Source organism: Parambassis ranga, chromosome 5 (assembly GCF_900634625.1).
Source record: "Parambassis ranga chromosome 5, fParRan2.1, whole genome shotgun sequence".
Classification (NCBI taxonomy): domain Eukaryota; kingdom Metazoa; phylum Chordata; class Actinopteri; family Ambassidae; genus Parambassis; species Parambassis ranga.
In genome coordinates this window covers 21,180,803-21,195,689 of record NC_041026.1, presented here as the reverse complement: position 1 = coordinate 21,195,689, position 14,887 = coordinate 21,180,803, and the positions used below count along the sequence as shown (strand labels likewise).

Genomic DNA, 14,887 nt, shown 5'->3' with positions numbered 1-14,887 from the left:
TTGAATATGGAGGAAGTGGACATACAATGACAGCTCTGTATTACTCTATACACATGTATACTGAATAAAAAGGTGGTTACAGCAGTCCAATATATCATCATACATCTGACTCAGACAGTCACAGAGGGGAACTGCTGATGCTTACCATTTTGTCACATACATTTCGCCAAGGCCTGTAGTTATGTCAGCTATTTGCTGGCAATGTATTGACTTAAAAAACTAGTTTATTCAAGAAAACAGGTTTCAAACATGCTATTTTAATATTTATTTATGTATCTATTTATTTATTTGCCACATGACAACATCGGCTGGTATATTGTTTAGTATAAATTATGGCATACAACAATAATTAGGCTGTAGCACTACGTGGTTTCTGTTTTTAATGGACTGATTATGTAAATTACATTTCACTCGTTATCCTAATCTTTTTGTGTAATTATTAAATAACAATAACATATTTTCTGTCATGGTCGCAGCAAATAGACGCATAAAAGTGCACAAGTTTAGATTATATACATTTATAATGTGTGACTTAAGCTTTACAGGAATATCTGTATAACATGTAATAGAGTGAGACGTCAGTACCTTCAGGCTCCGCTAGGTGGCGGTATAGCAGTTAGCTAGCTCTGAATTTGCATCGACTCCAGCAGCAGCAGCAGCAGCGGAAAAGAACGAGTACAGTGAACTCCTCCTCTTCCTCCTCAGACAGTAAAGTGATTGTAAACTTACCAAACCACTGCAGCCACTGTTCTGCTTTAGCGACGAACACAGGGTGTGCTTCCGCCTGCTGCTGACACTGTAAAGAGGTGAGCTACCAGCTGAGGCGTTTACTGTACAGGTCTGCTGCGGGATAAATGAGCAGCGGGACGGTGGAGTAGGTGCCTTTCCCCACAACTCATCAGAACCACTCTTTGATAACTAGTTGTTTATAACTCTGGCTCGTCGGTAATAACTGTGTAAGTACATGCTTGTGGGTTACATTAATTGGTTTTGATAAAGAGCAGAGAGCTGCCCGGGCAGCAGTGCCGGCATGTCTGAACTTGTCCAGGCATCATTAAACCGGCGTGGTAAGTTTTTCTGTGCCCGGGTTTCAGTCTGGATCATGGCACCAAAGAGACGAGCTGCTTCTGCTGCCAAGGCGGGTGGGAAGAAAGTGAAGGAGGAACCTGAGACTCAGAAGCCGAAAGATGCCTTCACTACTGCCAAAGAGGCCCTTCTGGCTGCGGGGCCACAGGTAAAAAGCAGGAGGAAGGTGGATGAGCATTGTCCCCTGTCATCCCATGCAGAGGTAATACACTGTGTAACACTGCAGCTATGTTATTAATCAAAATAATTTAAAACAACTTTTGAGCTTGCGTCATCTCCACCAGGTGTATGAGGACTATGACTGCATGCTCAATCAAACAAACATCGGAAACAACAATAATAAGTTTTATGTCATCCAAGTTATTGCAGTGAGTAACAAGTACTACATATGGAACAGATGGGGCAGAGTGGTAAGTTTGTCCCACAAAGCCACTCCTACTGACAAACATGTCTGGACCTTAGCTGACTGCTTCCTTTCTGATTCAGGGTGAGGTGGGATGTAACAAACTTGGAGAATTTAACAGCGCGGAACAGGCTGTCAAGGACTTTGAGAAAAAGTTTAAGGACAAGACAAAGAACAACTGGAGAGACCGCATCGATTTTGTCTCTCACCCTGGGAAGTACACCTTGATTGAGGTGGATGGAGAGCAGGATGCGGAGGTCAAGGTAACATAAACACACATTTCACTGGACCAAAGTGCTGACTATGAATATGAAACCTTAAATAAAAAAAACATTTTTCATCATGTCTGAAATATTGAAGGTGTTGAAACATGTTGGGTGTGTAGGTGCTATCATAAGCTTTAGCAACTTTGTCTCTACATGTACACATTGCAGGTGGACAGTGTAGATGGGAAGATAAATAAAGTCACTAAAAACGTCCAGCCCTGCACCCTTGACCAAGCCACACAGGAGCTCATCGCGCTTATTTTCAGCAACGACATGTTCAAGGAGGCGATGGAATGTATGAACCTAGGTGGGTGTGTCTCAGTTAACATTGTCACAGTGTACACTGTTTGTCAGTGTTCATAGTGCATGTTACACCTGTTGTGTAACAGGGCCGCTGGGCTAGATGGCCTGTTTTAAAATAATACAAATAAAAGTTTTTGTTTATTTAGCTTGATTGTCAGTGTTGCATAGAACCGTATGAGTCAAAGAAGACACAAGAGTACAATATAAAAATTGGAAATGATTTGCTATAACCAAAGAGTAAAGTCTATATTTGCATGGATCCTCATGTCAGCATTTTCATATATAATCAGTGTCTTCTTTGTCTTAGTTATCTAAGTATTAGAAATACAAACAAAGTTTAAAATAACTTTTCTTAAAACAACAAAAGAAACGATAAGCAGTCTGTTTAGGATTTGTTGTTCTCTATGTGTGGCCTTTACACAGACATCAAAAAGATGCCATTGGGTAAGCTCAGCAAGGTGCAGATTGCGAAGGGATTTGAAGTTTTGGAGGAGATAGAAGCAGCTATGAACCAAAAAGGCAGCCGAAAATGTCTGGAAGAGCTTTCCTCAAAGTTCTTCACCACAATCCCGCACAACTTTGGCAGGACCAGACCACCAACCATTGACAACAAAGAGATTGTGGAGAAGAAGAAAGAGATGCTTATGGTGAGATTTGTTTATGTTGTAATGTGTTCTGAAGCAACTTCTCTTTTTTAAATGCTCTCTCTGCTTTTTAGGTGCTGGCTGACATTGAGCTAGCCCAAACTCTGAAGTCTGAGACTGAGAAGGCTCAGGAAGAGATGATAGAGACGGTTCCTCATCCTCTGGACCAGGACTACAATTCTCTAAAATGCAGGCTGACTCTATTGGACAAAGAAAAGGAAACATTCAAGGTATGGTGTTATCAGGGTCCGTGAGTACAAAGGTGTTGTTTTATAATGATCTTTTGTTCTTTATGGGTCCTGTGCAGCAGTCTTGTTGCTTCATTAACTTCTCTTTCTTTTTGCATTTGAAGATAATAGAGAAGTACCTGAAAGCGACTTCAAATAGTTACTGTAGTCCAAAGATTATCAATGTCTGGGAGAGTGATCGAGAGGCAGAGGTGGGTACTACAGCTGTTTTCATAACTCTCACACCAAAGTTACTGAACCCTAGAGTGGTCATAGAGAGGAAGACATCAACATCCACAGGCTACAGTTTTCCCAATCACATGTATTATATTTGTCCTGCCTATGGCCACTGCTGGGCTTGTAGTCCTGTGGAGTAATACATGTGCTACATGTTGCAGGGAGAGCGCTTTAGTGAGCATGATAATCTGGAGAACCGCCGTCTGCTGTGGCATGGTACAAACATAGCCGTTGTGGCAGCAATCCTTAAGAGCGGCTTGAGGATTATGCCGCATTCAGGAGGCCGAGTAGGTAGTGGCATCTACTTTGCATCTGAAAACAGCAAGTCTGCAGGTTACGGTGAGGAAGGACAAACAGGAAGACGAGAATACAGACATCCAGTCTGACTTGTAAGATGATATTGAATCATATTTTCTGCTGTGTATTCTTAGTGCGCTGCTCTAAAAACACTGGAGTGATGTTTCTGAGCGAGGTTGCCCTGGGCAAAGAGTACACCATAACGAAAGACGACTGTTCTTTGAAAAAGGCTCCTGCAGGCTATGATTGTGTGGTGGCACGAGGCAATGTGGAGCCAGGTACAGTACCTCCTCAGTTTTATTCACACGGTAATATTTTGCTCGTGAGTTCAAGTTTAAAATGCATGATCTTTATCCAGAACAAGGTTATGAGGTTATTAGCTTCACACATACATACATACATATGTACATTTCTACTTGTATTAGTTTGTCCTAGTCCTAGTGTGATACTGTGCGTGTGTGTTGTGTTTAGTGAAGCTGTAAACCTGTGTGTTTCCAGATCCCTCCAAGGATACCTTCATCACTCTGGAGGGTAAGAGGGTTGCTGTGCCTCAGGGTAAGCCCCTAACACAGCCTCAGTTTTCAGACAGCTACTTCAGCAACAGTGAATATCTCATCTACAAAGAGAGTCAGTGTCGCCTTCGCTACCTGCTGGAGCTGAAAATGTTCTGATACTTTAAATCAAAGAAGAAGAGCAGGTCCTTTGTACGCGAATAGTTAGTCATTGCCTTTATTTAATGGGCTTTCTATTCTAGGAGGTTGCTGCTTTCTTGGCCTATATGTTTTTTGGTTCCATTAGCGATTGTGTTGTTGCTCCTGCAACACACATACATAAATGACACTTTCTTCCTGTGCCTTATGATGCTGTTTGCACTTTTATTACACTTCCATTTGCTGGTATCGTTAATACCAGCAAATATTCATAGTTTTGAACTGTGGCGGCTGGTTATCAGGCTGCTGGTGCACTATTACTTTAAATCCAGTGAAGCATGGTGAAACATAAAATAGTAAAAGGAATTTTTTTGTGAGATTAGTTAGAAGTTTAGTTTAGTCATCTCATACCTTTATAAAAGGCTAAATATTTGAACCTTTATAGTTTTGAAACTCTGGTTCTATCCATCTGTGTCTCTTTTGCATCATTTTACCCAAAAGGTAATATATATATATATATATATATATAAAAAAACTTTATCCCCAGGAAGAGGATATTTGGGGATACTTGCTGCATGTGCATTTATAAAGACATTTGAATGTTAATAAGATGAAGACTATAGTAGACCATAAATAAAATGGTAACCTACATGTTTACAGAAGTACATAGTGCAAGTTGCGGCTGAACTGTTCTCATGTTCGCATGTTGTTGTTAGGACCGTGTTAATAATACAGTAGCTTTCTGTTGCTCAATAGGCGTCCCAGCTGTGTCACAAATGTGACCACAGGGTGTCAGTAAAGAGCAACTTGCTCTGTGATAAAAGTGTCTTAGCGTCACTTGAACATGTTAATAAATGTAAGTGCTGCTCCAACTTTGTTGCTGTGTATTCTCTTTCTGAGAAATTAGTAGTTCTGTAGCATGACAGTGATACACAGTGTGACTGTGAACAATGTATGTAAAAATAAAATGTAGTTAGCACCACCAGCTGATTGAAGTGCTTTACATAAATTAAGCTACAAAAAGTGAAACTATAACACATCTATAACATGTCAGGTGCAGCTTAAGTTTAGTTTCTTAAGTGTCAATCAATGAAGCAAGTGAAGCTCAAAGGCTGTTCAAGAATATATGGCCTACACAAAAAAAGTCCTCAAAAATCTGTGTCTAAATATGACTTAAAATATGTCAATGTTGTAATCTGAGTTGTTCTATTATAATGTGATTTTGTTATTAATATTCATTACTTTGCATTGCATTGAGGACAGAGACTTATCCTGGTTTCTGAAGTGGAACTGTTTAACTGGTAACTGTAGGCGGACACTACAGAGGAAGGAATATATATATAATAATATATGTAAATTTGAATGGGTTTCACCAGAAATATTATTCTATAATAATTCATACACATACAGTATACAGAACTCAGGAGGTTTTTTTTTTTATCTGGTGGCATTTAGGACCCAGGGGGGGGGGTCTGAGCTGGACAGTGAAGTGTGTGTCTATTTGAAAGAGAAAAAAAAAACTAACACATACACACAATACAATGTGTGACAGTCACTGCCATACACAGCACCGGACAGCAGTGAGGTTGTCGGAGGAGGAGGGGTGATAGGAGAAAGGAAGCATCATTCAACCTCTGAAACATCATGAAATCGGTCAGTGCTTCTTTATCTGGAAAGATACATGTGTGATAACTTTGGGTTGCTGGTGCACCTCTCTACAGAAGAAACAAAACTCAGCAAAGATTTCATTTTTGGGTTCAAGGTGGATTATTCTACTTTTTGGAATACAGAAATAAAGATGGACTGCCACTGGTTTATGTCAGCTTAAATGTGTGGGTCTTCAGCTGCTTGATTAATTTATGTAGTTTAAATAAAATTCTCATGGGTAAGTAATTTTATGTTATATACTTTAAAAAAAATGTTTTTATATTTGAACCACAAAATGCAATTTTTAAGTTACTGGTAATTTGCAGGAGTAGTTTTTTTTCTTTCTTTAAAGCAAAGCAGTAAAAACATGCATCTTAAAAATGTGTGTTCATGCAACAGGTCACATTTTAAATTGCATTTTACCTTTGGTTAATATCACAGCCCATGTTAATTAAACTCACATATTCATTCTGTCTATATCACACCACTTTATATTAGTTTGTTTTACAGCAGGGGTGCCCAATAAAGTCCATGTACCATTCATTTTCCTGATAGTCTCTCATCTATCCTCACGGTGCTCCAAAGGTATTTTATAATACAGATGTCCCACTCTACTGATCGCTCACGTCATTGCGTGTTTGTGCATATATTACGATAGCGTGAAGAATCAGAGGAGTAAGAGCTCTTACCGTTAAAGATGTGTTTTACTGTAAATAGATCCCTGTTTAACCCATACACGTATCTGTTTACACTTATGGTAACTGTAACTATGGGTAACTGTTTGCATTATGTCTGTTTGCATTAGTGTTGACAACAAAAACACAATACCAGAGGTTTACAGATAAATGTTTTATAAATGATTTTAAATGGTTACTGTCCTCTGACCACAGGATGTCCACAGATGAAGACATGGAGGGATCTGTGAATAAATAATGGCAGACAAGACTGGTCCCATGCTTTCCTCTGTGCCAAATTATTCAGTACCAAATCCTACCACAACCCCATGGGATCCTGATCCTACAGTCCCTGCTGATGTGGGTGTTGTTACAAGCTCTCAGTCACAGATCAAGGACCTTTTCGGCTTGTTCTGCATGGTGACCCTTAACCTCATTGCTTTGTTGGCCAACACAGGTGTGATGGTGGCTATTGCCCGTGCTCCTCACCTGAAGAGGTTTGCATTTGTGTGTCACCTGTGTGCAGTGGACCTGCTGTGTGCCATCCTCCTCATGCCTTTAGGCATCATATGCAGCTCACCTTTCTTTGGCACTATGGCGTTTACTGTACTGGAGTGCCAGGTTTACATCTTTCTGAATGTTTTCCTTATCTGCCTGTCCATTCTCACTGTCACAGCCATCAGTGTAGAGCGCTACTTCTACATCGTGCACCCAATGCGCTATGAAGTCAAGATGACCATCAACCTTGCTATTGGTGTTATGCTCCTAATCTGGATTAAGTCAGTAATCTTAGCTTTGGTCACGCTGTTTGGGTGGCCAGCTTATGGACCTCAGAGCTCTATTGCAGCGGCGCATTGTTCCCTTCATGCCAGCCACAGTCGCCTGAGGAGAGGGTTCGCTGTGCTCTTCAGTGTGGTTTGTTTCCTGGCTCCAGCAGTGGTTATCTTTGCTGTTTACTGTGCTGTGTACAAAGTTGCTCGTTCTGCAGCCTTGCAGCAAGTCCCTGCTGTGCCTACATGGACAAATGCAAGCCCTGCTAAAGACCGCTCAGACTCCATCAACAGCCAGACCACTATGATCAACACCACTCGCACTCTGCCCCAAAGACTCTCTCCTGAAAGGGCCTTCAGTGGAGGCAAAGCTGCTCTTACTTTGGTGTTCATTGTGGGACAGTTTCTGGTGTGTTGGCTGCCCTACTTCATCTTCCACCTACAAATGTCTCTGACTGGCTCCATGCAGAGCCCTGGAGACGTAGAGGAGACAGTCACGTGGCTGGCCTACTCCTCCTTTGCAGTTAACCCGTTCTTCTATGGCCTGCTGAACAGACAGATCAGGGAGGAGCTGGTGAAGTTCCGACGATGCTGTTTGACTCAGCCTGTGGAGTTTGGTGCATCCAGCCAAGAGGGTTCCCTCCAGGAAAACTTCCTCCAGTTCATTCAGAGAACCACCAGCACAGCTGAGACTCGGTCCAGCTGTACCAACTCCAGTCCTAGAAACACCTTGGACCAAGGAGTAAAAATCCCTGGACAGATACCTGAAGAAAATGCTTAGACAACATGACTTATAGACCACAGTGCTACAGTGTTCACCTTTTTGAGGGACATTATTCTGTAAGTGTTTTATACCACCTTCTAGAAAAACCTCAGTCTGAGAGCTTCGAACTAAGCAATTCATATCCAAACTAAAGTCTCACACAAGTGCAGTAATAAAAACAAGCTGATTGCTCTGAGTTCTCTGTGAGGTATAATTACTCTTATTTTGTCAGTCAAGTTTGGTGGTTCTGAAGAGTGCATAGATTGTTATAATAGCTTCTGACAGCAAGGTAAAGACGGTAAATTGTCTGAATATAGCCTATTCCTAAATTGATCTTTTTTGTTTTGTTTTAGGTGGCTTATCATGCCGTAGAAGGGTAATACAATGACTATGGATGCATACCTCATGCTAACCCACTTCAAACATGATATAACTGTGCCCCTGTTCATACTGGCTACAAAGACACGCCCTTTAAAGCTGATGGTAGACAGAATGCAGCGGCCAGTATAAACAGAGCTACACTACCTGCTACAATACACACAAGTATACAAAAAAAGTGTACCTGACCTTTAGATACATCTTGAACATCCGGTGTCATTTGTTTGATTCTGATCAAACTATGCCTGTACTGTAACATATATAGTGTAATGATAATAGATTTTTCACTGTATATTTTCCATTCATATTGCAGTGGCCTGATTTTAACAAATGTTGAAATGCTTTATGTAAATATGTATATTTGGATTGTAATTGTAATAACGAGGCCACAATTTGGGGGCATTCCTTAATGTTTTACTGTATTTAATTGTGGACAGAGTCTATGAATATAAGTTGGTGCCACTGTGTCTTTTTTTATGTCAATAACAACAAAGTGTAAGTGTCGGTTTGATGTCCAACTGTTTGTGTGAAGTGTTAGTGTTGCCCTGCAGTGTATATAAGGAATACTTGCATAAACAGCAGCACATTCCCACATGTCACTGAATTATTCCTTGTGCTGACACCTACACTGCGAGTATAAATCAGAGGGATAGTACCTCTGAGTTCCTGTGTGCATCAGATATGCTGAAAAATGGTGAATGTCATTGGCCCCTGTTGTCATGGAAATTGAGTGAGCCGGTGACTCACATAGCAACAAGAACGTTTTGGCTGGATGTATGCTTTAGATCCCGATTGGACTAATTCACATGCAGACTGATTACACAAGGCCCATGAATTTAGATAGAGACACATTAACATGTGAACAGAGGCTGGAGGTAGGCAGCACTGTAACAGTGACATAGGTATAAGGAGGTGGAGATAGTGACTTTACAATGGAAATCATTACTAGGCATTGATAATGCACCGAGAGCGGTGACAAAGTGCAGTTTTATAGCCTTGGATGTTTGTATTAGTCGCTCACAAACAGCAGAAAAGACACAATGGTGTGGTTACAGCAAATAACAGCAAACACCATTTCACTGTATGACTGCCATGTACTCAAGTATACAACACCCTTACATAACTGTGCATTTAATACTCGGCTGACTGCATTAGTGTTCTTACATGCCGGTTAGTTATGTTATAAAGGTAAACTTGAATTCATCCTGATCATAGGATACAACCAGTGCTAATAATGTAACTCACCACAGCGATATTGATATTTTAAAGGCTTATGTCCACAGTGAAAAACAAAACAAAAGGAAACAAACATAATAGGAGTAAAACTACACCAGTTGAGTTAGTGTTAATTAGGAATCACCACAGTCATTTAGCATCTTATTAGCTGTGATTATTTGACATCATTTTTCACAGAAAGCAGCTCAAATAAAATAGTTTGTTTCATTTTTTTAATGATTTGCTCACTTTCAAACCCAGCTCTACTGCTTCAGTTTGTTTATGCAGAAACATCTAAAAGCACAGATGCGGCAACACCAGTCTGACTTCTCAGCATCACATCAGACTAAGCTGCAGGTGTTACATAATCATGGCAGCACATCGTTACTGTCAGAACTTCCCTAAAAGAGTAATTCCAGGTTTCAGGTCCAGCCACCTGGGAAAGAGGAAGATGACACAGCGGGAGCAAGGACCACCTGCTGAACAGATATGTTAATCTTATCTGACCCAATGAGGAAAAACACCCACTTTGATCCCAAGATGTCAAAGATCTCAGCACAAACATGTGTACACTGTGATGCTTTTTGCAGCTGACAACGAAGAAAATAAAACAAAAACATCAAGTTATGATACTGTATTCAGTCAGTAAATTGTTGCAGTTTCCTGTTTAAGGACTATTTAACTTGAACTGTAATCTTCTTCATCTCTAATATGTTTTGCAGCTTTATATCAATAATATAATTTTAAAACAACTGAATTTTACTTCATTATTTCTATGAAACCAAACCAAGTAATCAAGTAACCACACTTTTGTGTCGCCTATATTGCTGCTGCTGCTGTCAGAAAAAAGCTCATGCTAAGTTGTTAGCGTTCTCTAAATGATCTTTGAACAAATCAATGCTAGAGGTAACCAAATTAGCCTCTGCTAAGAAGAAAATCCAGCGGCCTCAGACACGATCACAATACAATCTTATAGAGGCTCTTCATCACCATGGTTTCCACACACCATTAATCATCAACTAATCAGGCCTTTCCAGCAAGACCGCTGCACACTGTGTCTGCTGCTGAATCTCAAGCGTGTGAGAAAAGATATGAGTGCTTGTATAAGAGGAAATGGAGCTGATTTAACTTATTAATAATGTAACATTAGCTAAAAAAAAAACTACAATACAGATCATGGTCAACAGAGTGCGCTATATACCAAGTGAACCCCCCCCCCCTCCTCTTGGTTTAGACATCTCTGACAAGAAGAAAGCTTGTAGGAATTTTCAGCCAGTGGTGAGATACGTGTTGTCTGCTGGTTCTCTGGTTATGTCCTTTTCCAAATGAGAATGACATCTGAAGCTGACGAAGATTGTGACGCAACTGGATGATGTAACACTGGCATGTTAAAAAAGACAAGAATTATGTAAGTGACAGAAACATGAGGCTGTATTTTGCAAATAATGGTGTGTAATGCATGACAGCACTTACCTGTAACAATTCTGACCAGTTTGCATAAAAGAAAAGCCTGAAGTGTACGTGTTGCTTTCAGTTCTGGGAAGCAGATTGTAAGGAGGTCAGAGTTATTTCTCTGTGCTGTAAGGTCATACAAACTACATTGTAATGAAGTGTAAAAAAGGATCTTCAGTGGTCTGGCAGATCTCAGATAGACAGCCAGCAGAACAACCTTCAAAGACTATATTTAATCACCCAATGCTGCCAAACTCTGTGTTTAACACTGCCATTATTAACTCATGGCTGATTGTGTGCAATTAGTGATGGATGTATTTCTCAAGCAGGGTACATAATAAGTGTGTCCCATACAAAGTGTCACTAAAGGCAGGCTTGCAAAAGCCAATAAAGGCATTTCTCAGTAAGGGTCAAGGCAGTCAGCAGTATACTATGTTCCACCTGGGTGTCAGCGTCATGCCCAAAGCTCTTCAACTACAACCTTGCTCATCTTCCATGTTTCCTATGATAACCAGCCGGCACACGGCTCAGCTCAGTGGAAATGGAAGTCGAGAGATTAACAGACAATGGAGCAGCAGGGGAACTGATGGAAGTGAAGGTGGATGTACATTCTGAGGGTCTGGATTTCGCTGGAAGTGTCACAGAGCCTCTGATTCAAGACAGGGATCCTAAAAGAGTCAACAAGATTCTTAAGGTAACTAATGTGCAGTGTCACAAGGAGTTAACCAGCATGAACCATGCAGCATGGTAATAAAAACAGCAACAGGTCACTAAAACAAACCTGATGCACATAGACGGTGCAGATGTGCTTAAGCTGAGCCGAGAAATATGGTTTTAGCAATTTAATTTATATTTTGTTTATGATTTATGATAATGATCCTGAAGCCTGTAACCTATTGGTCATTTTTAGTTTCAATTATTACAGCTGATAACTCAATGTGGAATTGTTATTTACTTGTGCAATACTGACCTCAAGTGGACATTATCACATTAAAACACATCACATTGGTTATGTGTTTTGCAATAAATCAAATTATGGCAGTAAAATGTGTCATTCTGCATGCCGGGTGTTTGTAGGATGCATCCTTCATGCCTGCATGCAGCAGAAATCACTAACAGTGTCTGTGTGTGTGTGTGTGTCTGGAGGTCATGTTTGAGGACGTTATTGCAGAACCTCCCTCGGTGCGCAGCTTCGATAAAGTGTGGTTATGGAGTCACGCCCTGTTTGAGGTGTCCAGATTGTGGTGCTACCGCTTCATCTCCCTCCTGCTGGCGGTGCCTGTCTCACTGGCAGCAGGGCTCCTCTTTGCTGTGCTCAGCTGCCTTCACATCTGGTAGGACTGTTACACAAAGAGGAGGATGAACTGTTTCTTTACCTCTATTTTCTGTTTAATAAGCATTCTATATGACAAGAAGAACATTTTCACCCAAGTGGGACCTCGTTTTTAGGAGTGTAAGTTTTAAACCTCCTATTAATTAAATGAGCTCATGTTTTGCCCCTTTTTCCTTGTGTCTCTTTAGGATGATCATGCCGTGTGTGCAGCTCGTTCTCATCTATATGCACTGGGTCCAGACTGTGTGGGCCAGCATACTGAACATTTTTATCAGGCCTTTCTTTGCCAGTATGGGGAAGTGCTGTGGTCAAATCACCATAAATCTAGCAAAGTATTAAGATACAAAGCAATGTATATGTATGTGGACTCCATAAGTAATGAATTAACCCATAATAATGATCTTTATTGTTATTTATATAATCACACAGATGCCTAAAATAGCCTGTGGATCTTAGTTTGCTGTTTGGCAAAAATCCAAAGTGCCTTGCCTCATTGTAGAACACCAGCTAACGTTAGCTTGCTTGCTCATGAAGATGAATTGCTCACTGCCTAATGCAGCAATCTAGAGAGTGGATAATAAGATCCAATAAATTCCTGGGTTAGATCTTGTCACTAAAGTAGCTAGCTGGTTGTTTGCATGTTAGTTAAGTCAACATTATGTAATAAAAACAACAGAAATAGTTAGGCTAAAATTTATTTACTTGCTTGTTTATTGCATGAGCATGATAATACTAGCTAAAAAAAGAAGAACAGATTTTTGACCAACAAATTATGTAAAAAGTTAAAGCTTTATGTGAGCTGAGTATAATGCAAAGTGTAGAACTGATGATGCATCCACACACACTGAAAAATAAGCAAGCCTTAATTAGTGTTGCAGGGAAGTAATGTTCAATAAAAGTGTTCAAATGTGTCAAGGAGTATGATTCTTTTGTTTTTTATTGTGAAGTAAATGAATGACATTGAATGAAATAGCATCTTACATCAAGCAATTCATCTGACAAACAGGTGACAGATGGGGTTGGAGTGGATTTGAAAATGGTTGCTACTAATTTTGCATCAACAATAAATCACAAACACGAATACAATATGCAAGAGTGCAAATGTTCCAGGGTAGTGCAAGCAGTGCAGCCAGAGAGCTAATTTTCTTTAAGGGTGTGTCAACAGCACTCGGGGACAAGAGAGATATAGAATCTTTTAATCCTCCAAACAGGTGCTCTGGCCTCAGGGGCCATTGTTCACACTTTATATCACGCTATAGTCTATGGTCACAGTGATCCAGTATAGCATTTGTTCCCAAAAGGGCCTGCCAGCTACAAATGATCAACACAATCACCAAGACATTTCTTTTTATGCTTCAGTTCAGGCTCTATGCCCAGAAACAGCTGAGTTAGGGTTGGGGTATAATTTGAGGGTTTAGGGTTAGGGAAAATTGAGGACAACAACTAGTAGGTTGAGTATAGCCCTACTTGCAGTAATAAAGAGTAGTTATAGTATATAGTAGTTAGTTTATTCAGAGAGAACCTCAAAGATACATCAGATCCACATGTTTGTATTATAGCTCTCCTTTGGCTCAGTCTCCTGTCTTAATGCTGTCAGACACTGTGAAATTGGGGATCATGTATTTTGCTTCTGACACATCTAAACAGTAGTCCTGAAACAGAGAAAATACCACCATACCATCCACCATGTCCCATGATGCTGGTTCGCTGCTTCATGGAGGCTGACACTGTCAGACTTTAAGATGTTGCTGTGATGATTGTTGGTGAAGTGATGTGCACAGGAGGCAAGCTAATCAATGCAAACTGTGAAACCAAAGCTGAGACAACTGATTTGTTTTTGACATGAGTTTAGAAAGAATAAATCTATTATATGAAAAGCATTATAATGTGTGGACATGGTAAGACACAGATGCATCAGGAGGGCTGTGACAAAAGACACAGATGAGTTGCATCATGGGTAATGAAAAATAGACTATGAAACTTGATACACACAAGAAATTAAACATTTGTGGAATCCTCTGAGTTGTGTTAAAGTGACAGTTTGGGTAATTAAAACTAATGATTTTAACAAACCTGTAAGAACATTAGGAAGTACAGTGTAAATAAGAAGTGTTATGTATGTGACCCAACACTGTTCACTGTACAGGGCATGCCATCATTATTTGTAAACCAGCCTGGGCTGGTGAAACCCATACTCTACCCATTACATACCATAAGACTCTAAATATAGGTCTGAGAGTGCTTCATGTCCACATTAAATGGAAGATAAGAGCCTGTGCAGGCTCAGCTAACTGTACTGACACCCATAGAGACAGAGGTATGCCCACAATGACTCTGTGCAGAGCTATTCCTGTCCATCTTCCTAACTGGCCTCCACTCTCTTTACTGCCACACCAAGAATACTCTTCTAATTGGCTTGGCAACCAATCACATGCACTCTGATCTCATTCCACCTCTCCCCTCCTCATCTTCGTCTGTTCCACCAGGGAACCAGGAAGAGGAATGCCAATCCCAGAAGTCACACTTCCTGTACTTCTTTTAC

At 40.4% G+C, this 14,887-nt stretch overlaps 3 protein-coding genes across 3 annotated transcripts; all 3 read left to right on the top strand.

Moving 5' to 3' along the window:
- Positions 1-665: 665 nt before the first annotated feature.
- Positions 666-4,985, top strand: parp3 (poly (ADP-ribose) polymerase family, member 3). The gene is made up of 11 exons (XM_028407331.1): positions 666-806; positions 1,095-1,288; positions 1,371-1,496; positions 1,573-1,752; positions 1,924-2,062; positions 2,482-2,705; positions 2,777-2,932; positions 3,055-3,141; positions 3,328-3,505; positions 3,598-3,741; positions 3,962-4,985. Exons 2-11 carry the CDS (start codon positions 1,103-1,105, stop codon positions 4,132-4,134), a joined length of 1,593 nt encoding a protein of 530 aa, XP_028263132.1. The 5' UTR covers positions 666-806; positions 1,095-1,102; the 3' UTR covers positions 4,135-4,985.
- Positions 4,986-5,641: 656 nt separating this feature from the next.
- On the top strand, positions 5,642-8,402 carry gpr61l (G protein-coupled receptor 61-like). Its single transcript, XM_028406817.1, has 2 exons — positions 5,642-5,998; positions 6,651-8,402. Exon 2 carries the CDS (start codon positions 6,693-6,695, stop codon positions 7,983-7,985), a length of 1,293 nt encoding a protein of 430 aa, XP_028262618.1. The 5' UTR covers positions 5,642-5,998; positions 6,651-6,692; the 3' UTR covers positions 7,986-8,402.
- Positions 8,403-11,539: 3,137 nt separating this feature from the next.
- LOC114436497 (caveolin-2-like) lies at positions 11,540-12,711 on the top strand. Its single transcript, XM_028406777.1, has 3 exons — positions 11,540-11,706; positions 12,159-12,346; positions 12,534-12,711. Exons 1-3 carry the CDS (start codon positions 11,554-11,556, stop codon positions 12,682-12,684), a joined length of 492 nt encoding a protein of 163 aa, XP_028262578.1. The 5' UTR covers positions 11,540-11,553; the 3' UTR covers positions 12,685-12,711.
- The last annotated feature ends 2,176 nt before the right edge of the window (positions 12,712-14,887 follow it).